General features: G+C 37.9%; 2 protein-coding genes and 1 pseudogene across 3 annotated transcripts; 2 read left to right on the top strand and 1 right to left on the bottom strand.

The window, feature by feature from the left end:
• The first annotated feature begins 348 nt into the window (after window positions 1-348).
• Window positions 349-19,744, top strand: LOC140921758 (transient receptor potential cation channel subfamily A member 1-like). The gene is made up of 30 exons (XM_073371762.1): window positions 349-1,167; window positions 2,545-2,739; window positions 2,917-3,007; window positions 3,817-3,992; window positions 4,519-4,626; window positions 5,257-5,365; window positions 5,854-5,951; window positions 6,252-6,299; window positions 6,658-6,843; window positions 7,170-7,358; window positions 7,796-7,882; window positions 8,024-8,109; window positions 8,759-8,920; window positions 9,535-9,649; window positions 9,805-9,974; window positions 10,281-10,365; window positions 10,742-10,798; window positions 11,278-11,361; window positions 11,794-11,864; window positions 12,448-12,586; window positions 13,578-13,601; window positions 13,743-13,823; window positions 14,310-14,476; window positions 14,808-14,868; window positions 15,294-15,359; window positions 15,862-16,038; window positions 16,910-16,978; window positions 17,568-17,678; window positions 18,591-18,706; window positions 19,149-19,744. Exons 2-30 carry the CDS (start codon window positions 2,545-2,547, stop codon window positions 19,297-19,299), a joined length of 3,279 nt encoding a protein of 1,092 aa, XP_073227863.1. The 5' UTR covers window positions 349-1,167; the 3' UTR covers window positions 19,300-19,744.
• Window positions 19,745-21,201: 1,457 nt separating this feature from the next.
• LOC140921799 (uncharacterized) lies at window positions 21,202-23,976 on the top strand (annotated as a pseudogene).
• An 858-nt stretch (window positions 23,977-24,834) lies between these two features.
• On the bottom strand, window positions 24,835-27,276 carry LOC140921518 (shaker-related potassium channel tsha2-like). 2 transcript variants are annotated; one of them, XM_073371519.1, is made up of 2 exons: window positions 27,122-27,276; window positions 24,835-26,610 (listed from the first exon to the last, which is right to left on the bottom strand). In XM_073371519.1, the coding sequence occupies exon 2, from the start codon at window positions 26,591-26,593 to the stop codon at window positions 25,112-25,114; it is 1,482 nt and encodes a 493-aa protein (XP_073227620.1). In that variant the 5' UTR covers window positions 26,594-26,610; window positions 27,122-27,276; the 3' UTR covers window positions 24,835-25,111. The 2 variants fall into 2 exon arrangements, with proteins under 2 accessions (XP_073227620.1, XP_073227619.1); XM_073371518.1 differs by having other exon boundaries at window positions 24,836-26,615.
• Between the last annotated feature and the right edge of the window lie 151 nt (window positions 27,277-27,427).

Genomic DNA, 27,427 nt, shown 5'->3' with positions numbered 1-27,427 from the left:
CCTTTCCTCTGTTTTACAAGAATTGTGGGCCAACTTAAAAAGGTTTAAAGGTTTGTTTTTATTGAAAGGTGCACTCAGCTTTTCCAGCAAGTTTACATGCACTCCTCTCAAATACTTAGAAGCAACTAATTCAAATACAACATAACAGGATTAAAAACCCCAACTGGCAGAAGGCAACCAGTTGGCTATTTACAAGCGTGGCAGAGGATTTGAACTCGGGACGACCAAGAACAAATCCAGCAAGTAACCAGAGCAGGACTCGAACCCGGGACCGCCGGATTGCGAGTCCGACGCGCTGACCATTCGGCTACGCCGCCTTCTGAAGTTAAAGTTATTCACAAAGCTTTAACAAGGTCAGGGGTTATCTATCATATTTTCAAGGAATAAACAGATGCTTTGCTGTTGCTTTAAGCAACGTCACGTAAGAAGAAAAATGTACAACGCAGCCTTAATACAAGGACCTTAACAAAAGGGCGGGGTATTACCACGAGGCACGCAGGTTAGGTGAACAATTTCTTTAAGCCGAGTTTCAGAATGTCAATTATTTCGTAAGTAAGGGAAAACAAGCAATTTTGTTTGGAATGGAACTGAACTGTTGTTCGTCAGATTCGATGTTATTTTATCAGATGTAAAAGGATTATTTTTAGAATTTTTTGGAAGTACGACATTTATGGAAATAGAGCTTGCTAAGGAACCGGACCAAAAGGAATATGGAACTATGTGAACTGATAATCATTTATTAAAGAACTGCAGGGGTGCCATTAGTTAGAACCATAACCTGACTTGTTTATTTGACTGATCATGAACCCTTTTGAATTAGAACAAAGATAACATATTATCTTTTATACTGGAACATTTTCATCTTACTTCCCTCGTCCACCCTTTATTTTCACTCCGCAGGTCAACGCCGGCATTCGTTATTTACAATTTTCCTTTACACGAATAAATTTTTCTCTAAGGTTCTAAATTACACAGTCATGTTTGTAAAATGCATGTTAAATAATCTTTATTGTTAACCAGTGAACCAAAAAGTGCAACTTGAATATCATCATAAGCTTGCAATCATTTCTGGCGAGATTAGATCTCATAATATAAATCACTAATCAAAGCAGACGAAAACGTTGTCCGTCTCAGTTCATAGAAACACTTGAACTAATAACTTAGAAGGTAAGTTCGTTTTATTGTTCATAGAGACATTAAGACTACAACGTGAACAACAAGAAACTTTGTGTGACGCTTATCGATTACTGAATCGTATTTACTGAAACAGGACGTTAACGTGTATCTTAATTGCTTTTATGTCTATTTTACTGATTTTTAGAAGGTAAAAGTCGATCTGCAAAGTATCAAACAAGAATAAGTGCGATCAGTGTTAGTAAAAAAGTCACACTTAACTTTCGATAGCATTTCAACCACAGAAGTGGCGCACAAAGTTTAGACTTGAAAAGTCCACAGAGTAGTTAGAACATCAGCTTTTTCTCAGCATATTTCCCTTTATTAACCATCATAAAAACTCTTTACAGTCGGAGACTTAAATTTTACCTGCAAGGAAACATTCTAATGCACAAATTTACAAGCCAACGTCTGTTTATAATGTTATCTTTTCCGCCATTATTCAGGGATGAATTTCTCAGTGGTGCGACTCTAGAGTAAAAATTTAAGACCACACTGAATTTGGGTTAAAAACGCGCATAAAGATTTCATTAGCCTTTTCCAAAACCATCGGTAATGATATTAAACACCTTTTTAGTAACTTGCTCAAACGAACAGGAAGGAGGGTTGAAGCATAAAATACCTCAAGGATAGCAAAGCTTAAGTTGATAAAAATAAAACATTGACACAGTACGACACGCTCAATTAGTTTGTATCGCGTGAATTACTATTACAACATGCATGGTCTGACAAAATGAACTTAAATGTGTTAACCGTATGTGTAAGTCACTTCAATGATAAAGTGTAACCAACAAATACAATATGGATTTTTGTTATGTTACACCCGGTTATTTCAATTACTCTTCAGTCTAATTTGGATCAAATCTTATTGCGTGACCTTTCAAATTAATTCAAAGCAATAGTCAATGATGAATATTTTATAGAGCCCGAATTTATTAAAACAATTCATGTTATGTAAGCAACCTTGGATGAAATTCTATTATTTAGAGGTCTTTAGAGTGTAAAGTGATAATCAGATTTCTTTTTCTTAAGTGTGCACAAAGCATTGACCTTTGTGTTACTGAGATTCCCAAACTTTATATTCTGAAGGTTGATATTATATAGTAATTATATGGCATAATGTTGTCGCTTCCAATTGAGAGAGTCAGTCATATTCAAATTGGAAGCTGACTTTGGACTAAGAATAACCACTATGAGCTGCTAAGAGAAAATCTGAACGATAAAATCGACCGATTAAGGCTTAATTGTAGTTTACGTTAGCAATTACATGTAGCTGATTATGAGTAGTAGCAATGATAAATTTCTAGTCTAACAAACTAATAAACATATGTCTTATTTGAAAGAATAATAAACCTTTTCCCATTTATTGAGATGAACAAAGGAAAGAAGGTTAGTTTCCAGGAACCCGATGACTCGCAGCCGGAGGAAAAGGAACTCTTAGTAGTGGTAAAGGACGATGCCGGCGAAAAACAAAGAAAACGGAAGAGATCTCGTTCTGTTAGCAAGCTTTCAATGGATGACGGCGAAAAGATGGAGGAGAATTCCGCTGTTCTTTCAGAATCTGTTGTAAGTAGGTTAAAGATAAAGTAAAGTAACGGGTCCTTTTTCTTGTATAAACAAGTGATCAGTTAGCTAAGTATATCAGAGCTCGCCTCTTAATTAAGTTTGAAACGATCTTCGATCTTAAAGGAAAGGTTTATTATGCATGTATTGTAAATAAAGTTTTTTTTTTTTGCTGTGTAGAAACACCCTAAAACAGACAGACTTCATCAGCTTATCCTCGCTGGAGATGAAGAGGAGGTATTCCGAGTTATCAGTAAAGCCGGGAATACCGGTGAGTGCCATATGTAGGTGTTAACGTTAGAACCACCTTGTACAACACCACAATAACGATCTGCTCGGCAGCTTTTAACTCTACAGATTCAAAAGTAAGTCAGTTTTTTAGTAAACTGAACCACAGGAAAGTATTGCTAGGTAGCTCTGACTTGAATGGTTGCACAAGGGGATTTCGTTATTGTTTTTGCAAATGCATACATAACGAAAAATTGCTCAGATATTACAAATATAATACAAAACCAAAGTCGAAAGGAAACCACAAGGCTTATAAGGAATAGGCTTCCACAAAAAATATTTTACCGAATGATTAACTGAAACATAACAGGTCAAAATCAATGGCAGAGCTACTTCACAATAAAAAATAAAATATTAGAGGTTTGTATCAAGCGTGGTTAGGGTAAACAGCAGTGAACGAAAGGAGAACTAAGTGAAAAAGAAAGCAAAAAAAGACTTAAAAGAGCACCAAAGGAAAGTACTTAGCGCATAGTAGCCTTAATAGTAGTTGGGACACAAGGTACTTTTTTTCCAGAGCTTTGAACAACACGCGTAAAACACGAATTATAAACTCAACAGTAAATGTGAGAACTACATTGAAAAGTATAATAGATAGTTTTACAGGAAATCACTGCCCAAGAGCAGTATTGAAGCCAATGACGGGGATTCAGCAACCAATAATGGTATTCAAGGAAGAAAGAAGCTACAAAGATGTAGCACAACGCTAAGCTTGATTATTAACTAAAGGCCTGATACTACAAGGGACTAATATAGAACTGACTGGTTCTTTTTTTGTGTTTTTGTACCCATAAGATATAAACCGTCAAGACAAGTCCGGTAAAACGCCCCTTCACACTGCTATCCTGTCAAAGCAATTCCGGATTGTTGACGAGTTACTGGAATACAATGCTGACGTCACACTAACTGATGACGCTGGTGATACTCCTCTACACACTGCTATTCATGTTGGGAGTCAGAGACTGGTCCTAGTGAGTTTCCTAGGCTATTTTCTTATAGGGAAGTAGATTGTCTGAAGCAACTTGGAAATTGTGAGGACCTGTGTTTGTGAAAGAAATTTTCAGAAGGGTTTAGAATGTAAAAAGAAAAAAACACAATACTTTAGTCCTCCAAATGAGTTGTGTAAAAACTAGGGATAACTTTGTTTCCTTGCCCTATTTGCACAATAATGATGTCCTAATTTCTCCCAATCTTTTTTCTGTGCCCTAATTGAACCTGCAAGAACAAGCCCCGTTGTTATTCTTGTTTTGGGAAGCGATCTGTTGACTTGGGTATTACATTCTAAATGATGACTCTAACACGTCACGTGATGATGGATGACTGCTACAAGGGTCTTAGCAGATAAACTATAGGCACTTGCTAAGAACTTTAACTTAAGAACCAATTTTCTAAGAAACGTTTCTAAGAAATAAAAGGAGCTGAAGTATTAGAAAGTTTTTTTTGAAGTATTATAACGACTGTGGATTTAACACTTTCACTTTGTTTACCTCCTTGAAGACTCTTCTCCAGCGTGGTGGATGTGACGTTCATAGTCTCGGAAGGAATTCTGCCACGCCCCTCCATCTCGCTGCTGCCATGGACAATGATGCAATTTGCAAGATTCTGGTGAGATTTGTGTGATAATACATCAAACAATTGGCTCTTACCATCTCTAGTTTTGGGACTTGCGATGTTCAGTTTGATGTACTTTATACATATCTGTACCTTAACAGGGGGTTTTACATAACAATAAAGTTTATTAAGCGTGAACAAGTCAAAAATGAGAACCCGGTCTACTAGAAGCAGTAATTTGAGTAATGGAGCAGATGAAAGCAAGGTTTAAACTATGCTAACATCCAGTGCGAGCTGAAGCAGCTATTTTATTGGGATTCTTGTGCGTTACAGCATTCAGATTATAGTCAATTAAACAAAACTGTTCTCATTTGAGGTCTTGCATAAGAAGGAAAACGATTGAGGGAGCCTGCTTTTATAAATCTTCTGTCGAAGAAACAAGCCATGCATAACTACAGTGAAATATTTAAGCAGTTTGTCAGTTTGGATATGTTATTCGACGTCCATGACTTGAAAGCTGGTATTTACAAAAATTTAGTTGTTGCATGACATCACGTATAGGTCTGACCAATAAACCTGGTATTGCACTTGGAAATTAGTAAGAAGTTATGTTGTCATTTTGTCGCAGAGAAGAGTGACTGCACCGCCAAGTCTGTGGTTAATCTGTATTATTTTGCCTCACAGGTTGATCATAACGCCAGGCTCACACCACTGGATAATGATAGGATGACACCGATCGGCCGAGCTATCGAAAGAGGAGCCAGCAAATCTGCTCGCTATCTGCTGCAGATTGGTAAGTTATCCAACTAATTTTACGGAAGAAATTTTCAGCAACTGTTGTATTTATCTCCTTTTTTACGCCTAGGAAGGTCAATATTTTTCCTACGGCCATTATGATCACTTTGCGGTAGGAATAAGTGAAAGTGAATTTTCAAGTTCAGATTCGAATTGCGATGACATTGTTTTAAATTAGATGATATAATCAATGCTATATCTGACAAAAAAATCTGTCAGGCTAAAGCCTCATTCACACCAAAGTTTAAGTTCAGTTAAAAACGATTTACATTGTTTTTTTCATAAAAGCTTCTTACTGACTTTAGTTGATTGCTAATATTTAGTGCAATTACAGAACATGTTGAATTTTATTTGGATCCTTCGTGAAAGCCTATTCTTCAGTTTTTCGTGTCTGTTTTACAACTTTTAAAACCTGGTTTTATTTAACATGTTTAGTTAGTGTAATGGGGCATAATATTCATGCTTTTTTTGGATTTGTAATCACAGTTAATGAACAGAAAGGCTCTGTGGAGGATTTCATGTATGATGCTGACATTGATGGCAGCACTCTTCTTCACTTGGCTGCCAACAGTGGCGTATTAAAGGTAATTCCCTGCCAGGCGGTGAATCCCCAAACTTGATCTTTTAGTGTAAAGAAAGCACCTCATTCCCTCATATCAAATTAAACTTGTTAGCTAATCCTGATTTAAACCATGAAATTGGAATCATTTTAGGGAGATGCGTGCTAACATAGTGGCTAAAAGGAATTCTTACTTTATCAAAAGCCAAAGGATATTTGAATTTCAGTCTAATGAAGCTTTTTGAACTACGGAAGAAAAAATTGTTTATAAGTAAAGGACCTCTGCCTGTTGCTTTATATTGCTTTATCTCGTATACTTTTATAGATGGTGGAGTTATGTGTGGAATATGGAGCTCGCGTACGGCAACCGAAGGTAAACTTTCACGTGTAAATTAATAAGAACTTAACAAAAATTCACTAAGTCAGTGTTCTGGATAAGTAGACATAAACTGTTATTGCGTTGGATAGATAGTAACATGGACTGTGATGTCTCTACGTGCCTTACTCAAAAATGTACAGGGTTCTGATCACAAAAATAATAGATCAATTTCGACGTATTAAAAATACATAATTTTTTATAACATGACAAGGGAAAACAGTCACTCTAATTGGTTAACCACTCGAGTTACTATTTTTCTTATCGAATACCTCGTGTGACTTTCGAGCTTCTTCGTGCTTAGACGCCTTTTACGCCGTGCATAAGATAACTGTTTATTCTGTACAATGGACAGAGATCAGACAAAACAACAGCTTTTCACATGGCTTGCGAACAAGGATCGATGCCCATGGTTCAATATTTGGTCAGCAAAGACCCCGCAATCTGTAGAATAACGCTTGTCGACTTCAGAGGCAAGACACCACTTCATCTCGCTGCGGGGAAAAACCATTTTCACATTGTGGAGTTCTTATTGGAAAATGTGAGTGCCTTTGTTTCATATTTTCACCAAAGGAAAATATCAGGTAGATTTGGGGAGCAGGGATGTCAATGATTCACTCAATATCGTGAGAGGCCTCTGTTGAGAATATGGTGAATGTATGGGAATACTTCTCGAGGCTGGAGGCCGAGGTTTTCCTAAGAGATGCATTTTTCTGTCAGCTAGGGATAAAACGAACATAAAGGTTGCCTTCACTTTCTTTTGTGAGATAAGAACTAACGCTGTTTAAATAACACTTACAATGGTTATTTTCAGTCAGGTTTGTATTTTAGACTGAATGGTTTTTACTTCCATGTATATATCTGTAGGGAGCGGCACTTGATCCAAAGGATGACGAGAGGCGTACACCTCTTTACTTAGCAGCGAGTTACGGCGCAAATAGTGTGGTTACGTTTTTGATGAATAAAGGTGCTGACGTCACCATCCGGGATACCATGCTCAAGTCTGTGGTTCATGCTGCAGTGGGTGATGCAACATCCATGGCATATTTACTGCAGGTGAGTGTTGTTATAGCAACTGCGAGTGTGTGAGGGCTAGGTTCTTTTATTTTAGACAGTGAAGCTCTTCTTTTACCTCAAGTAGTCAAATACCTCAACGCAAGTCATACCTATAAAAAAAAACACTGATATTTGTCACCCAGTTGTGATGTACAAATCCTATTTTAAAAACTTATGAATAATTCATAAAGAAAATAAAACAAAACACGGCTGAGCTTTTAGCTCACATAAATATCGATGATTGGACTGATGAAGAGAATAGATTTTGAAGCGGTTTAAGGAACTCACAGTAAGTGTTTCATCTAGGATTTATACGTGATGAAACACTCTTACTGGCTTTTTAAATTATGCATAACAGTTCTCCTTCACAAAACAATAGTACTATATGACTACCGACGTGAGAGGTATAATCATAATTATGATGTATATTTAACCAGAGTCCTGCTGCTGCCGCTCTCATCACTGAAAAAGACGTAGATGGATTTACGCCGGTTCACTACGCAGCCCGAAGGGGAGATGTCAAGGTGATGTTACTTTTATAGTTATATTTTATCGCAGGAATCTCAAACTTACTAGTACAGCATCAAAAAATTTAAGAAAATGTCACAGGTCGAGAGTTACCTTTATGTTTTACCGCAGAAGTTATTTTCCCACTCTTTCAACAGACTATCAAGTTGTTTGTAGCTAAAAACAGGACGTCCTCAAGTGTCTTATCGAACAGCTTAGATACTCCGATTCACGTAGCAGCAAGGTAGGAATCCCAGTTGGCATTTACAAATGAACATACTTTTCGACAAAAATTGAGTCAGTGAATGAGCCAAGAGTGTGACAAAGGAAACAGAGTACATCAGTAGGATTGTATCGGATTTAAACATCCTTTATGTTTCAGAGACGTTGGCTCGGAAACAATAAACCTGTCATTAGGCTGCAGTTTCGTTTCCCTTAAAAAATGGTAAATGGCAGAGGGCCGTTGTTAAAAGTGAGCACAGAGATAACATTTGATTCTTGATTTATATCTCAATTATCCTGACTGTGCTGTCTATAACATTTTGTCACGTATTGATCTGTTAGTGGGTTTGATTGCCTAGCGATCGAGGAAGAATTCCCTTAGTCTCGATAAGATGCATGGCGCACTTGATTGGCCTAAACGAAAAACAAGTAAACAATGTTTGCTTTTCTCTTCTCTTTTTTCTCGACCTTTTGTGGTGGAAGGTAGAGACTAAGGCAATCAATAGCGTATATTTACGATCTGTGTCTCGTAGAGTTACCATACCCAAAATGTTTTCATTGTATGCGCAGCTCTTAATTTGTTTGGTATTTCAAACTCGCCCTGCTTACTTATTTCATTTTTTTTTTCTTAGCGTGTGAATTTTTTTTCTTCATTATTTATTATTTTAAAGATATGGTTGGAAGGACGCTGCTGTAGCGCTGATGGAAAACCAAAATGCTAAAATCCTTAACATGCAAAACAGTCAAGGAAAAACAGCGCTTCACTTCGCTTGTGCAGAGGGACACGACAGCACAGCTGAAGAGCTCCTGATGCTTGGCGCCGTAATACAAAGGTGTTTTAATACTTCCATATCATTTCCACTTGTTACTGCCGATTTCTAGTCTATTCTAATCTATAAAAAATCTGTTTTCATATGTGTTATCATAAAATGTAACCGTAAAGTCAATATTTGCGTTGCTCTTTCAGCATCGAGTATTCTTCGTGCTGCTATTCGTGCTCATGCACATTTGTAAAGTTCCCTCCAGTAGCCCTTGCTTTAAGATGTATCATATTTGGCTTTATGATAGCAATTTAAAGGCGGAGCAATCTTAGACCTTGCTTGAATCATGAATTGATATTTTTATTCAATTACAAGATCTATTTACAAGCAATAATGTCTCCTTCTAAAGAGGCAAAACAAAGAACCCCTAGGGCGTGGTGAAACTGAGACTTCCTTTACGTTTGTCAACATTTTTTTCAGATCTGATGAACAAAAATAAAATTTGTTTTTTCACAAGCCAGGTGTCTTTTAACTAAGATCGATCCTGAATCAGTCTTTATGGGAAGGACAACCCTTTTGAAAAAAGGGTTTTTTATATGGCGTTGGCACGTTGACAGGCAACGTTGATCTGACCTACGCATACACATTATGTTCGAGTCGCTTATATGCTTTTGTTCTTGTTGTAGAGATTACAATGAGCGAACACCCCTTCATTATGCTGCCGGGAGAGGATCACTGGCCTGTTGTCAGGTGATGGTTAAAAAATACGAGGACTGTGTTAACGATGTCGACAAAAGCAAGGTACTGATACGTGACTAAAGATGGATAGAAAAACATTTAACTTTAAGGCTATGAATGGGGCATCCCGTAGCTTTCCTACAAATGCTGAAATGTCACAGCATAACCATTAACCATTTGGAACTATGATAACGTTTAACACCACCTTCTTTACACAGAACACTGCTATGCATTTGGCGGCGATCAATGGCCATCCAGTTGTGGTGAACTTTTTTCTGACAGATCTGAAGGCAAAAGTTTTAATGAACAACGACCATGAAAATATCCTGGATATTGCTGTCAGGTCAGAGCATAAGGATGTTGCATCAGTGATAGCCAGGCATGACAGGTAAGGTGGGAACTTTGATTTAATGTTATATCATTCGTTTTCCATTTCGCGTAAAAGCCGCAATGCTGTCTGTCTAGTTTGTAAAGAACTAAACTTGTGAAGAAAATGTTCATTACGTTTATCAAAAAATACAATATCAATTTGTTTAATTACTTCATAAGCTTCATAAGCTTCTCTTGAAGACAAATCAGTTGGAATACTGTTAAATGGTTAATTGCCTTCTAATCAATGCTCAATCATGAAATTTAACTCTGGCCGTTTATAAGATCAGAAAAACAGTGTATCTAATTTGTTAAATATCTTTAGGTGGGAAGAAGTGCTGTGTAAGTGTTCTACTGGTCTCGTACCTTTGATGAAGAAACTGATTGAAAGGATGCCAGATGTGGTTGTGGTAGGTGATGAGCGTTCTATTACTTTACTCAGATACACACAGTGCGGACTGCCGCATGTGAGTAGAAATGTTTTTAAGGTAATGATACAAAGAGGGAATGGAATAACCCGAGTTCCATGTCAAGTTCTTCTTCGCAGGCTGTATTTCTTTCTTGAGTTCAACCTGCTATGAAACGTGATATTTATTTCGTTAAAACTCATTTAAACTCCTAGTTCAACTTCAAACCGAATTTGGCTTTCAACAGTTAAGTTTGTCGTGATTACGTTTTATCATAAAATAATCTATTATTAATATATTTACAAAAGACGCCTATTGCAATGTCTGTGTTTAAGTTATAAGCTAAACAGGTTATATAAACAAGCATTTTAAATTGTAGGATTTTTTGGATCAATGCGTGGAAGAGAGAGGAGATCCTGAATCTGAGGATTATATGGTGAGAACATCATCCCTGCCCACACCAAGTAAATTTTATATTGCAATATTCATGTGACTATTTCTAAGTGGGCAGGAAATGACCATGAAAATTAAAGTTATGCATGACAAGAAGGCAAGATTTCCCGGAGCCTGGAACCCCATGTCCATCCTAAATACTGAGCAGTGTTGGTTGCTCAAGAAGAACTATCTACATGCAGCTGTTTTCAGTTCCCGCAAAAAAAAATCTAGTAATGCTCAAAAACATCTTTGGCTTCTCAAAATCTGGACAAATTTTATCATGCAAACGAGCAAAGAACATTAAGGTAGAAAAACAAAGATCAACTGAAGATAACATATATAAAGTGACAAAAATGGTGAGCACAACAGAAGTAAACAAAAGGAAGATTGAAAACAGGTATAAACCATAATAGAAGTCGATTCTTTAGCAACGAACCCATCAAAACGACATTTTAAGTCAATGAATTGTATTTTATTTAGATGACATATAACTTGAATCTAATTCAAGGGCACTATCCTGGAGAAAAACTGAAAGGCGACAGAAAATCAATGCAGCTCATTGAGGTAAATGTCATAATATGCACAGCCTTGCGCTTAGGAACAGGGGGCTTGCTCTCTGTCCCGGTCCCACCATTGCACTTCACGAGTAAATTGATTCTGACTATATTAGCAGCGGTGTTCTTCGGCGTCCCTGTTTATTTCGTCTATTAAGTATATCTTAACGGTAAATAGATCGTACATATCAGTTTTCTTCTTAAAAGTACAATGTCTCAGATACCTTTTGGCTTTGGTTAGAACTATGTTCATGATGAATGTCTGAATAATTTAAGTCACAACAGGCAGAAATGAAGTATTATGAGAATTTCAAGAAACATTCAACCTACGACTTTGCATTAAATGGTAAGGAGAGGTTCGATTCTAATGTGACACTTATACTGCGATATCAAATGCGCGTGTTTTTGCTAATTTGCTTATGCATGTATTTTGTGATACTAGGCAATGGCTTTACATCGACGCGAGAGATGTCTGACCCATGTCATATGTTATGAGTTATTAGATACCAAATGGTAAGATGGAGCTAGAGCAGTCAACTCTCCCTAAGGAGAACACTATTGGGACCGGCAATGTCTGTCCGTTTTAGAGAGATGTCCGTCTTATTGAGAGTTAAGCAATAAAGGCAGAGATCAACTCTTGATGTACGATCTCGCGAGGTGTCTGTCTTATAGAGGTGTCCGTTAAGAGAGAGTTCACTGTCACGTATTTACTAGTTGAACGCCTCTTAGAGGCACCAAGATATATCTTAGTGTCTTAATGATAATGATTATGATAATAATAATGATAATTACACAATAATGGTAATGGGCAATAGTGGTGATGAGGAGATGAAAATGGCTTATTTATTATAAAATCATCAATGAAATACCAAGTGAGCTTTCGCGCGAAAACTTGATATCTTCCCAATGTGAATATAGCATGTTATCTTCACATGTGAAAATATCACCATTGCTATGGCTTCATAATAAACCACACCTTTCAGACCAAAAAACTATTTAAGTAAAAAGGTTTGGTAACAGTAAACTATCTAAAAATATCTTTCCTCACTTTGTCGGTAAGAATAGTGTTTAATTTCTCTTTTATTCTTCTTTACAGGAAAAAATATGGTTGGATTACATTTACCGTCAATCTGCTCTCTTATTTCTGCTTTATAATCCCGTTGACGGCTCTTGCTGTTCACGGAAGAGGTGGAGTGGAGAACCTCTGTAGTAACGGGACTTTTATTTCCATTGAGGTACATTCTTCATTCTTCACCGTGAAAAATAGTGGGTCAAGGGTAACTAAGATGTAGTAGAGTGCTAAAACGTTCGCCTGAGTATTCCAGTTTCAACCTTACTATCCGCCACTAAATACAACCTTCCCCTTCATTCCCTTCTTTCTCCAAGGGCGATCTTTACTCTTCCTCAGGCTCCTGGCCCTAGTGCACAGCTTAACGAAGGTGCAAAGTAGATTTCCGATTAACATTTAATAAACGAAAGAACAAAGGTTTGGAAGAGTTTGCTAAACACGCAACACAAACCTTGAGCTCCAGTTTTGCTAGGGGCGGTGTATATGATTACGATTACGATCCTTCACACATGTGGTCGTTGTGACCGATACTCAGTTCACCTCCGCGTTAGTCCTTTTAGTAAGAAGTGACGCTGCTCTGGCCAATCAGACAGCAGCCAGTAAAACCCTGGTTAACTGCCTGAATGACAAAGGGCTGTTGTTATGATTGCACTGTTATGATTATGATGCCGAAAGTTTGATTAGGGTTATCAATGTCATCAAGTTAAAAAAAATAATTTTGAGCCCTTTTTTTATTCCAGCAGTGGAAATTTGACTGCCTTTGCGCTTGTGGGCGTTTTTTGTTTACCAAAATATTTTGGAAACTTCGATAGAAAGGCCGTTGGACGAGGAGAGTCTTCCATTTGACAAAAGTTCTACTCGTTCCCCTCTCAAATAGCCGTGAATCGAGTCTGAAACTGGTGAAAACTCGAAAATGGAACACATAGTTCCAATTACACCTACGAATTTTCCGTTAGAATGTTCAAAAAGTGTGTTTTTCATTATCCCAAAATGGCAATCCCGGAGTTTCATGATAAATTGAAAGCGTTTCCCAATTCAGACCAAGGGATGTTTTCAGGCGAATTATGCAGTACAGTTCTTTGGGGTAACAACACATGGTCTGAAATGGAGGAAAACAAACATACCAGCTAAAAAGGTCTATTTTGTTTTCCCTGCAGGAAAGCTGCAGGTATTCAGATTTGGTAAGTGAAAAAATACATTGCCTTCTTCATGACGTAAAAATCGCCCGTCAGATCAGACGTACCCTAAGCCTCTTAACTAAAAGGCATGGTGCGAACCCTTGTGTGTTTTATCAAAGACACTGTGTTTTTACATGTTTTTAGACGACTCAAGTGCTGAGTGTCGCTGTCTTGATAGTGACTACGGGTCTGATGGCGAAGCACGTCATTGCATTGATTCGCAAAGTGAGTATTCTACGCAAAACGTCCTTATTTCCTTTCGCCCAATGTTAAGACTTTTAATAAAGATTGAGAAGTCACGCGTCTTAATACCTTTTACATTTATGTTTTTTAGCTTGTTGGGGGGAGGGGCTGGGAAAAAGTGTGGCAACAACAAAGCTAGATTATAACCGCTGTAGCGCCATTTCCATGAAAACTGAAAAAAAAAATGCAAACATAAATCACCATTCAAACGTGGCTTTCTAGTAACATAACACTTAATCAATTTTTTACTGCGATGGGTAAAGCTTAGTTGATAGAGAACTGGTCTACAAAGCGGGAAGGTTGCGAATTCCCGCAGATTGTCCAATGCCCACGGTCTTAAACTAATAAAGAAGTTACCGGTTTTTTTCCTTTTACACAACTTGACCATGACTAGGGAGAAGGTCTTCAGTTTTCAAAACGTTTTTCTTGCTTCATACATTTGCGCTTACATAAACATCTTTCTCACAGCGTATGGCATATGTCCTCAGCTTTTTAAACCTGGTGGAGTGGATCTGCTACGTGGCTACTTTTGTTTTCGTCCTTCCCCCGTGCGACTGTAAGAAAGGTTATAAACTGCAGGTTGGTGCAGTGGCCTTGTTCTTTGGCTGGATGAATCTCATTCTTTACTTCAGAAGGTAATGAAATCTTTAACGTATTTATAGAGCGTTTTCACTCACGTGGCCAGCCGCTATGCAAATGTTTGAAATAAATTAAGGACGTTTTTACATAAGGAAAGGCCACCTCCCACAGGACGGGTTTCACAGGAACACCAAAATGGCCGCCGTTTCACCAATATGGCGGACGTGACGTCTTGTAAAAACGCTCGATACAGAAAGTCGTGAAAAAAGGGAAAATTTGTGATTTAAATAAACCATTTGTTTTCAAGGCCGTTTCCATCTCTCCGGTTCCAATGTGAAACAAACTTCCCTAAAAGCAAAGTTTACCTGTTTGATCTTTATTTTCCAGGCTGTCTTCCTATGGACAGTACGTTATCATGCTGACCACCATGTTTGTTACTCTTTTCAAGGTGAGAAGTAAATCGTGCCATTTTTATAGACCTTGTAGAGTATGTGGCCTTCCTTGACAATTCATTATCCACAAACGTCATTAACACTTTGCCAGTTGACACTTAAGGATTATGGGTATGTTGGTAACGTCTCTCTCAGGGACGATGTTGGTTTATTGCTTGGTGGGCATCGTGTTTTGCTTAAAATTATCCCTTTACTTCCTTGTCCATGGCAAGCAAAGCCCTTAAAAAGTGCAACTAACTCGCAGAAAGCTTACCTACACTTTACAGACAACGCGTATTTGCTTGCAGTCCTGAACTAAAATTGTTTGCACCTGATTTTAATGGATAGCTGATTATGTATTAACATGTTTAAAAATAATTAAATGAAACACGCATAAGATACTAGTGACTAAACAAATGTTTTAATCTTTGTTTCTGTCAAGGTAACGTTGTTGTGGCTATTATTTGTGATGGCATTTGGAACCACATTTTACATGATTATGGATCAAGTAAGTTCCAAAAGTCTTTTGTTCAAAATGACATTCAAAACTGATGCACTGGACTCTTCTCCCCGCCAAAATTCTAATCATCCTTGGTTAAAAACTACAAGACAGTAGAGGATAAACTATTACTGTGACAAGAAAGGGTTTTTACTATTTATATAGAACACTGAAAGGTTTTTGGACAGTGTATTGCAATTTCTTCAAGGAGTAACCTTGTTAAACTTGATTAAAAAAGCTCATACGACTTATATGGCTCATATGACATTGCTGAATTTCCTGATAAATTACCATTTTCAGAAATTATGTTCTCTCTTCTGATATAATACCCGGCTTGAACAAAAAGTGACTGACTCTTTTTATTTTAGTGTAGAAAGGTAGAAATTGTGCTGTTATGCAACTCAAGAGAACACGTCAGCATATCATTAACATACACTGAGTGGGCTCCGTTGCCAGCTTTTTACCCGCAACTCATCAAAAGTAAACATGGTGGTTTTTTTCTGATGTACAGGGCGTGTTTACTGAAAGACTACAATATTCATTGATGACCATCTACGTGATGACCATGGGAGAGTTAAATTACCATGATGAGTTCGTGCCTTGGGAAAAGCTTCCATTCCCCACTCTGACCAACATTCTGTTTCTTGTTCTCGTGCTTGCGATGCCAATCATTTTGATGAACATGTTGGTGAGTTTAACCCTTAAGATTTTACAAAGCTATAAATACGTTTCATTGTGGTTTGTTAGAAAAATTAGCAAAGCTGATCGCTCTCTGAAAGCACGAGAATGAGAGTGAAAATCCCTTAAGCCAATTCTTATTTTCTTCGTAGTGTCAGGTATAGGGTGTTTTCGGATCCTAACGAATTTTATTCTGTTTTAGTTTAAGACCGAATATGATTAGTCACGCAGTTCACTTCAATATTAATTAAATCATAACATTATAGTGGGTAAGTCGTCATATTCATCCTCCAGCAGCAAATAGAGTTGCTGATGAATTGCCTTTTACATTTTTTTAATTTAGATCATGAACAAACACTTAGAATAATACAATTTCACATTTTAGTGCCAGTCTAAGAAAACGACTTATTTCTTTGCTGGGGTCTTAAACACTGACTTAGCCCGTTTCAGTCGCCAAGAAAGTAATGTCCAGTGATCATGACAACTGATGCGTTAAACGCGCGGGGACTGGGGAGAGAGGAGTCGCCACTGCCTCTTCCCCAGATCGCACGCGTGTTATTTGGCTTCTTTTTACTCCCTGCTATTCGACGAGAGCCGTGCATAGATTAGCATTGACTGGAAAAGGTGACAGCCCGAGTAAATCTAATGGTGTAATAATCTAGTGTCATAATCGATGTTATTTCCTCTTTGAGAACTTTACTTCTCATCTTGTTCATGTACAAAATCTAACGTAAGATCTACTGTCGATTGTTTACAGTACAGATAACAAATGTAATCTCTCAAAAATGCGCTACCTCTAGCGGTTTGTAAAAAATCTTAAAACTGAGTTAATTTAACGCTCTTAAAGTGCGAGAAACATATTTATGCTTAATCTGTGTTAGGTTGGTCTTGCTGTGGGCGACATTGACAAAATTCAACAAAATGCCTTGATGGATCGCTATGTGCTGCAGGCAAGTTAATAAATATGCTGAACATGAGTCTTTTCAGGCTCTCCTCCATTGAAAAAATTGAGGGGTACACAAACCGCTGGGAAACGTTTATTGTGTCACATGAAAAATGGCGTATCAGTTCTTTCATTGTTGAAACAGAGATTTCTGAACGCTGAAAATAAATGCCACTACTAACACTAGAGATGTCATGTCAAACTATCTGAAACGAAATGTAACCTCGGGGAGGACGGGGGAGAGGGGCTGATTGTATAGAATCTTTTTAAGTTTACTTCTGTGGCTTATATTTGATTGTTTTCACTCCTTAGATTACCTAAAATGTCTAGAAATGAACCCAAAATTTGTCCATAGGTTTAAACTTGAGCTATTCTTCGAGCCTCGTAACTCCCAGATTCTCAGCCTTTTGCTTGGCCGTCGTTTTTCCCTGGGTTCTGTTGTTGCCTTATATTCCGCTGTTTCTGTCAAAATGACGATTTTTCTAGGCTGATTAGGCTTTCAGGCACTATAAACACATTAAGAAATAGTAAATTCTTAATGCAAACCGGATCATAATACGTTTCTCAACCTACTTAGTTGTTGTGGTGTCTTTCAGGTCCAGATGCTCTTGGATATTGAGCGTTCTATGCCTACGTTTTTCCTTAAACATGTTCAGGTTGAAGGCTATTCAGAATTTCCGAATCACGCCCAGTCAATCAAGGCAAAGGTAACTGTTAACAAGTGTTAACACTGATTGTCTTTAATAACCCTTATAAGGCCTAAAATAGAGAGAAGTATGACGTCACGTTACGATGGTAACCATTTCTTAGCCGTCGTTGCAAGATTCCAAGTTTCACGCGCCTTTAGAGTGGTTTTCGTTTGAGTGTCGTAAAACCAAAACCAAAGTAATTACTCTGGCCAATCACATAGGACACAGACAATACATTGAACCAATCAAAACTCGAAGTAATTACATGTGGCTGACGCAAAGCGCGGGAAAATGCATGCGAGCGCGTCACAATTGGCTTTGGTCTTACTTCTGATTGGATGAAAAGGTGGCGCGAATCTTTTAAGCCAATCGCATCGTGTAGAAAGTGCAAAACCAATTACTTTTCGACACTCAAATGAAAACCGCTCTATGGAGTAGGTGAAAACAAAACAAAAATTTTCTTTTCCTTTTTCTAAACTTTGATATGGTCCTTTCGGATTCAACCCCAGAAAATTTGAAACAGTGCGAATTCACTTTTTAAGTGACGTTTTCGGTTTGTTGTCATCCAAAAATTTTGCTACCATGGCAACATGACGTAACGACTTTTCCTCTCTATTGGAGGAGCTCACGCGAGTTTTGTAGCTCTTTGGGTCCTAATCACATGACCCATAACTTAAGTTCAGTATGGACTATTTAAATCTCTACATACAAAGAGGGCATATTCAGGTTTCATTAAAATGGACACGCCCTCCCTAGGATACTGTCAGAAGACGCAGACTCGTAAGTTAAAAAAGACAATATAATGTATATCTTCATATAATCGACTCTATGAGAAAGACAATTTGACAGGAACGGAGATAGTGGCAATAACTTCTGGTTTTAACTACACTGATCCTCTGTGCTTTTTATTATATTTTTTTCGTTTTCCAGTTGTTTGATGCATTTGTGTCGTTTCGCAAGCCAGAAACAGCTGAAGTAGAAGAGGAAGAAGAGTTATCACCCGGCATGGCTAAAATTATTGGGAAGCTTGATGAACAAGAAAAAAGGTTTCTAACTCCTGTTATGTAAATACTGTAAATTAAGAAAATAGGTATCACTGGAAAATAACATGTAAAGTATAAAACACGAATTCAGTAACGAGACTTCTTTTCTAGACGCTTCTGCGCTTGACATCAATTGACCAGCCGTCAATTTGAAACCACGCCATGTTGCATTTTCCTACCAACATTTGATAATATGCACAGGCTGAGCGATTAAATTTTGTCTAAAAATAGATTGCAAAGATTTATTAAAATAATCTTGTATTTACGCATGCGCATGGTGAGCGAAAAATGTATCTGGTTGTCATCACACAAGTGTTATATTTTATAACGTGCTTTCTCCTTTGACTCTGTGCATAATATTTACCTACAGTAAAATACATACGTCCATCTACCCGACAGAATTTATATCCAGTAAGTCAGTCACATAATCTTTACATTTTTATAGGGTGGATAAAATGTACGACATGTTTAAAGAGCAGAGCGACACATTGAAAGAGCAACGTGAAATTTTAAAAGAGCTCTTGAATCGCGTAAAGGAAAAAAGCAAAAAGGAAGAAACGACAAAGATGCCAGGATTACAACTATTTGGATTTTAGCATCATTTAGAAGAAAATTCATAAGGAAAAGTATCAAAGGAAAGTAGCCTGCCATAGCTTGTATTGAAATGTGATCGCAAACTAAAACTTAGAAACATTTTGCAGAGCTTAATAATAACTTGGCATAAAGATGCCGCACGGTAATGGTCGTATGGTGTCAAAACGGGCAAAAATTCTGACTCGAAATCGTGGGTATCGCTTATTAAGTTAACAATGATGAAGGGCTGTCAAACAGGTGCATGGGTCTTAACAAAAGTTCTAAGACTTTTAAGATAATTTATGCGGACTGTTTGACGAGTGTATAAGGAACTTTAAAGGAACTATTCATCAAGACATTTTCGTATAATGCAATGTTAGGTATCATCATCTGTTATTCTTTCGTTGTCTTATAACGTTGCTGAAATTTATCCATTCATCCATCCGGAACCACAAGAATAAAGCAAATGACCACTGAAGTGAAAAAGTGTGTTTATTTTATTCAATTGTCTTTACTAGCATTGAACGAGATACGACTGAGATAAATGGCGAATATGGGCGGGTGTTGATAAGAGATTTAAACAGGTTATTTCCATCACGTGACCATGTCTAGTCTGTCTTCCAAAGTCAATTTAGTTTCTGGACTCAAATTGTTTTAGACTCCAAGGTAATTTTTGACAAACAAAAATTTCCAAGTCTTTTTTTTCGGTTGGGGAGGAATACTTACAATTACGGCTCATCACCGATGTTATCGTTGTAGTAAGTTGGTCTTCTTCTAATTTTTTTCGTGACGGCGAACAAGTCTCCAGAGTTCTTGGAATTTTGACTGCTGGTGGTGCAGGCAGCAACATATCCAGAGAGTCCAGACTTGCTGCCAACTGAAGTGCTTTGCAAAGAAAAATCAGCTCATTATGCACAAGGAAAACCCAGGGTGTTTTTGGCAAAGGTTAGTACCTTAAATCTATTGTTTACTCTTAGAACACAACATTTGAGTCGCAATGACTCATAGACATAATCCTTTCCAAGCCACCTTCATTTTATTTTCCTATATGTACGCTTAGTTATAGTCACTTTCTAGTGACATTAGATCAAGTCTTCGAACTTGGAGTTTTTTTTTACTTGTTTTGATTTAAAATGGTTGGAAATTGAACAAGAACAGCTAGAATAATTGAAACGATATGTCGGGTCTACTGCCGGGCATTTGATTGATATCTTATATTGGATATTGACTGAATATTGAAGTTTTAATATGCACTGCATTTAGCTATTATGAATACAAATATGAACAGGGGTGACTTGATGCGAGCTTTCACACAAGGAAAAGTAAATTACAGTAGTGTAAAGAGGGAAGGAGGGTGAAAGAAAAACCTACACCAGATCGATGACTCTACAACGAGAGCGATCAGAAGTGAAAGTGAAATCATGCAGCCTCTTTTGTCCCGAAACTCCTAACGTAACCCAGGATACAAACTCTTATGTTCTTATGCTCTTACGCTACCAATTTAACACCCATAGCCCGCATTAACCCTCCAAGTCATAAGGGTGTCAAACACTTCTGCCGCGTAACTGAAAGTAGTTACAAAGGATGTGCCTATTCCAAGAAAATTCACTCATATTGCAATCGCGGTGCCTTTGAGATAAAATAATTAGCACACAATTTGGAAACATCTAGAATCAGATTATTGTCGTCTAACCTGAAAACGTAGTTGTCTAGACTGCCAATATCACTGTTTATAAACAATTTTCTGGACGTATTTTTGGACGTGACTGGGTAAAGTAGAGCGGCTCTTGTCTCTGAAAAACGAGCTGCTAACGTGCCAAAACAAAACTATATAAAACAGCGATAATTACCGGTTACCTTCACATTTGAGAAAATATCTGTTTCGTTAGACCGTCGGTTGATATCGTTGAATCAAATCCTGTTCACTGGAATGGTTCACGGTTGTGGAGCTAAATTGTCTTCGCGTTCGCACTGAAGTAGGTATCAGTCCCCATAAGCTTGGCAAACGGCAAGAGCTCAACATGACATTACACCTGAGAACCTGCGTCAAGAGGGCTGGTGAGTCGGACCTTGTGGAAGACACGATCAGCTACAAGAACATCGCAAAAGATGTCCTATTCCATGTGGAGAATAAAGAGTACAATCTCATTGAAACTGTGGCAACCGACGCTGCTCGCATTTGTGTGGCAAGATACGGTATTACATCAGTGAAAGTGACCGTAGAAAAGCCGAATGCTTTAAGGTTTGCAGAAAGTTCATCGGTGACAATTGATGGGTGCTGAGAAGACTTGAAATGGCATGAAGCTCATGTATTAATTGGGTCAAACAATGAGCCAGAAAAGAACTATTTGCTAAAGAGGCATACGAAGATCATAAAGTTCTCCAAAGTATTTAAAACGACACCAGTGGGAATAAAGGAGCAGGCTGATTTTATCAATATGGCAGTTGTCATAACGACGAAATTCGACCTTTCAGGGTAAGAAAGTCGACTTACGTATCAAATAATCTGCTTTTGTAGTATAAATTAACATTATTTTTCCGCTTGGAAACAGATTTCTTTAATGTTGTATTTTGATGAGCAAGATGCCAAACTGAAATATGGAAAATATGATGTCTTTAATGGTTTGGACTAATTAGTGATTCCATGTTGACGTAAAAGTCGTTAGAAATCAATATTAACATTGTTTTAAATTTGAGTTTAAGCCTGCGTAGAGAAACTGAAATGGATCAAACATTTATCTCTTTCCTTTAGGTTAAAGAATGTTATATCAGAAGTGGAAAAGAAAGTGGGACGGATTCGAACTCCCAATAATAAGAACGCTCCTCGGACAATTGACCTGGACATTTCATTTTGGGATAATATGACCTGTCACTATACATCAAACACGGCCTGTTCAACAAATACCTGGTATAACGTGCAGATCGACTACAATACCTCAGCTGCAGATGCTTTAGTACTGGTTAAAAAGATGAACAGGTAACCCTGCTAGCTGTGTCGGTTTGTCTTTCTTTACGTAACCCTCTGGATTGGAACCCAAACAGCCCAATGGAAAGCAAAGCCCAAAATTTCGTTTTGAAAAATAAAAATATTATCAAATTAGGCATCACCATGAAGGAGAAGTCACACATTCAAGTACAACAGAAGTGGAAGAGCGCATCTTTGCTTAGTATATGCACAAAATCATCGATGCTATAGTTTAATAATCGTGTCTACATTTTTGCAGTTTTCGTTCAGGCTCAGCCAAATTAATTCATGGACTGACCTGGCCCGAGAGCCTAAGAAGACCGCAGAAAGAATAATTGAGGAGACTTTAGGGGCCTGGGGGCGATTAAACCTTTTAGTGAACAACGCTTCACAGTTTTATTCATCTAAAGTTGAAAACGTAACTGAAGAAGAATGGCATGGAAACATGAATAGCAACTTGAGTGCTCTATTTTTCCTTTCAAAAGGTAAGCCGTTTGTGTTTCATTCTCGTTGGGATAAACAAATGACCAATCTTCTCTCTTGTCCATTGAATGCGGCTCCTGTAAACTGAAATGTTTTACTAGTTTTTGTCTTGCATATGTTTTAAGGTTATTTTATTATTATTGCTATTTTCTAATCTATTTTACTATTTGCTATCATAGTTTGTGACCTTTTTCTGAATGTTCATGTTAAATTTTAGCTCTTTTTTATGTGATGATATATTTTTTATGTAATAGATATTAGATCTGACGTGGTTAAAATTTTTTCCTGAGGTTTTTACTTTTTTCTAGTATATCAGGTGCCCGTTCAAACGAGTTTTTATTAACTCCTAAAAATTTCTTACTTACGAATTTTTTTGTGTATAATTCATCTTTTCCTTTGTAAATTCAAATATAGTAGGTTGCACGTGAGGAGGAAAGCTAAAGATGGCTATTACTGGGTGCTAGAAGTTCAAATTGTAGTTCTGCTCGCTCTCTGAGATAATTCGGAATCTTTTTATTTGGGTCCCTTTTAATTAGATACAAACGTCTGAAAAGCTAGTGACCAAATATTATTGTTCTAGAGTCTGAGGTAGGGAACCAGCCCGGGGCCATGACTTCTTAATGATCTGCAGGCTGCCCTGGTTGTAGCTAATAAATCTGACGTTAAAACTTTGGTGTTATACCTTTTATTAAGTGCAGTGAATTTGGCACTTTCTTATATTATGAACTTGGTACCAAGTCATTAGAAATATCTATGGTCTATTTCAGGCTGCCTTTCCAAGTTTGAAGGAATCAGGAGGAAACATCATTAACCTGTTGGACATCCATGCAGACAAACCACTGACCAATCATTCAGTGTACTGCATTTCAAATGCTGGGCTTCTCAAGTGCACCATGGCACTCGCCTAAGAGTTCGCTCCATTTGTCAGAGTCAGGGTAAATAATGATGCGTCAACAGCGTGCATTACAATGGAACTAGAAAAGCAGATATTCTTTCAAAGGTTCCCATGAATCATACGGGTGAACCTGGTGACGTTGTTAAGGCAGTGGAGTTCCTTTCTTGCGGATCCTCTGCGGGGTATATCACTGGCCAAGTGATTCGCGTGTATGGAGGCAGATCTTTGAGTCAGTAGAACTATATAGGATTGTTAAAGTGACGTTCTACAAAAAAAGCACCGATGTAGGCATGGTGATGAAATTGGACATGAAATAAACGAAGGAAGGCAACCACTGACAAAAGCCAAAGCCAGACGTAAACTAGCCTGCGTAAACTGGATACTTCGTCAAGAAATTCATTCATCAGTCTAATTTACAGATCGATTTTTGTTCAACCGTAGAAAAGGTCCAATGGCAGCCTTTGTTTGCTTTGTCCAGACGGCTTTGTCAAGAGATCCTAACTGATCTGTCCTATTATGGCTCTTGGTTGTGTAGAGTAGGTATTTGAGAATTGTGTATGGTCAATAGTAACTAATAAAGACTTAAAAAACTTGAACCTTACAATATTTGGCCAAGAACTTGCAAAACAGATAACTTTTTCATGGTTTTCATCAGTTGACTTACTTAACTTATATGAATTTTCAGGGGGTGATACAGTCTTATGTTATAACAGTAATATGTAAAAAAGGCTCCCACTCAAGGTCGATATGATTCGCATCTACAAAAATGTTTAACACTACGAAATTCGCTTAAAAGAAATTTAAAAAGGAAAGAGGGGTTGTATTATTTTATCATTTCCTTTTCTTAAGCGGGGGGGGGGGGGATTTTCCTTAAACCTGTTTGAAGCCTTCATATCTTTTTTTTTTAAATCAAGAAAAGTAGTCTCAGTTTAAAAAATCCTGAGGAACAAGTAAGGCCACAAAAACGTACATTTTTGTCACGAGGTGTTTCGGTGCCCCTAAAAGTGTAGAAAAAAAATAACGTGGCACGAACCCCGATACTAACACAGTGCTCAAACTCGACCATACATGAAGGTTACCAACTTTAGTCTTTTTATAAGCAGTGAGGGATGGCTGAACGCTACTGATACAGGTTATTCTCGAAGCAACACCCAGTTTTAAACGCATGGAAAGAAGTCAATAACTCAGTGCAATATAAGTGCTGAAAACGTTGGTCATATATCTTTTTAAGAATACGGACATTACTCTATTACTGTATCTTTATTCAATTTAAGCACAACATAGCATTTGGTTTGACTATCTCTCGTATAATCTTTTGTGTATCTGGTTTTATTTAGTTTAATACTCAGCTCTACATTTCACTATCATAAGATTTTTAGTTCTGCATGATTTGTTCATTTAGCAATTTTAGAAGGCTACCGCCTTTGCTACTGTTTGTTAAAAACAATCCTCGAATGAAATGGCCACAAGATTACAGTTTTTTAAATTGTTATCACAAAGAGACTGTGCGAAACCTATTTATCCATTCTTGCAGAAAACTTCTTTTCTTTCTTTTTTGCCTTTTCTTGGCTTTGTTCTTTGCCCCGAATAATAAAAAAATGAAATTTGAGACAATAACTGTGGAAGGGATTGCTAAAACAACGCATACTCCTAAAACGGCGCACAGCGCGCTGAAGATTTTTCCCGCCACTGTGGTGGGCGTCATGTCACCGTACCCCACTGTTGTCATGGTGACGGTAACAAACCAAAATGTGGCTGGGATACTGGTGAAGGGTGTGGTCTGTTCACTGCTTTCACAGAAGTATATTACAGACGAAAACAATATCAGGCTGAGGAACACACATTGTAGAAAGAGCGCCAGTTCTTTCAAGCTCATTTGAATTGCCCTCATAAGGATTCGAAGTCCCTCAGAATAGCGCGTCAGCTTAAACACTGAAAAGAACGCTAACAAGTTTAAAACGCCATGAAGGTAAAGCTCATCTGTTGCTGATCGTATCTCTTTGAGTATAATTTGAATAACATAAGGAAGAAATGACAACATGTCAAAAATTCCTTGCTTCGAAAGTAGATAAGCTCTCTTGTGTGTTGTGCTAAGCGTACGGAGGATGTACTCCAGCGTAAACCATGATACGCAGACCTTCTCGCCAACGGACCAGAAAAGGCTAATGCCGCGGCGTGTTTCTGGTGCTACATTGGTATCTGATTGGTTGCAGCACCGGTTTACTATTAACATTTCTTTTATCGACGGTAGAGTTTTTATGCAGAGCAATGTAATAAAGAGTACTATGACAGCAATTGTCCAGACATCTATCAGTCTGTGTAAGGGTGTGAAATTATGAGTTCTGTTGGGTTCAAAGAGGGCAGCAATCTTGAACGTCAAGCCAGAAGTAATACCTTCGAACTCATCATGATTTCTTTCAGGAACTAAACCAAGCATCCTCTCCGCTTCTTCTCCCAACTCGAAGAACTTCACGTCAACGGCAAATGTCTCATCTGTTATCCCATCAGGCTTTATGAGAATTCCACCATCTTTGCCTCCTGATTGGTAGTAAAACAAGATGCTGTCAAAGGCTTCCCTGTTTCTTTCAAAGTACAAGTCGTTACTAGCAGGGCGGTAGTAAGGCGCTCGCTTTATGGTTGAACCAAGCAAAGAATCAGGCAGGCTCGCCAGTGTGCTCTCATGGGTCTCATACCTCATGCCAGAGATATTGATCACAATTCGATTATGTCGTTCCAATTGTGCAGCCGCCGGAATTCCACTGGTTCTTTCTTCATTTCCAAATCCCCACGCATTAATTTCATCATTGTTGCTGATACCACTTTCTCCCTCTTCCAATGGTCTAAATGCTTCGCCGTTAGTAGGGCAGGTTATCCGCTGATCGATCGACGTCACACTATTAGGACTTCCCGCGATTCTGCCTCGATCAGAAATGGGGAAGGGTTGGTACTCGACATCAACGTCTGAAGCCCGCATAACCTCTATTCACAGAGCTTTGCTTGGAAACAAATTGGCACAAAGAATGTGTCAGTCCAAAATTTTTAAAATAGAACAGATCGGCGAAGTTGAACGAGACAGATTGAAAGGCCTTGTTCTGAATTATGCCCTGTAAAGAGACCGAAGGCTTGAGCTTTTGACAGGGAGGGTAGGTGAGTAATTTCAGATTAAAAAAATCCTAAAGCTGACAGACTAAACACGGAACAGAAAAATACGATCACAGTCAAGCTTGTTTTGTTTCGTTTCTTCTGATACCGTAAGCCCAAAGATAGGCCAGACGTTTTGGGCCCGGGTCTTAGAAAGATGGTCAAGCTTAACTCAGAAACAACGCAAATTTTAAGCAAAGTTTTCTTTTGTCGAAGGACATGCAGCTGGAGCTCCGAGCTATTACTGAATTCTGTTACAATAACAGTCATTAGAAGGTAAATACAATAATAGGTTGGATTAGTACTAATCGACCATTCAGGAACCTGGCCCGGTCTTTTTGTACACTAAATCTGCCCTTACCTTGAATAACTGCTCCTTTGCACTCGATCAAACTACAACACACGAAAATGGTGGCTTTTAAATGAGCAGTTGACTATTATGTAAATAGGAAGACCTTGGCTTCTTGCCTTTGGTCCGTCAGAGTGTTGTTGGGTGCCAGTTAACAAATGTCCCCCCGGGCAAACTATTTACACTAGTATAGCAGTCAAAGTTTGCAAAATATTGTTACCTGCTTGAGTCTTTCTGAATTAAGATGTTCTGTAAGGAATAACCGACAGAATTTCAAATGAAACTTTACCTGTGGTCATAAGTAAATGACCTCAGAAC

Source organism: Porites lutea, chromosome 12, assembly GCF_958299795.1.
Source record: "Porites lutea chromosome 12, jaPorLute2.1, whole genome shotgun sequence".
NCBI lineage: Eukaryota > Metazoa > Cnidaria > Anthozoa > Scleractinia > Poritidae > Porites > Porites lutea.
This window is presented reverse-complemented; position numbering and strand designations above follow the sequence as displayed.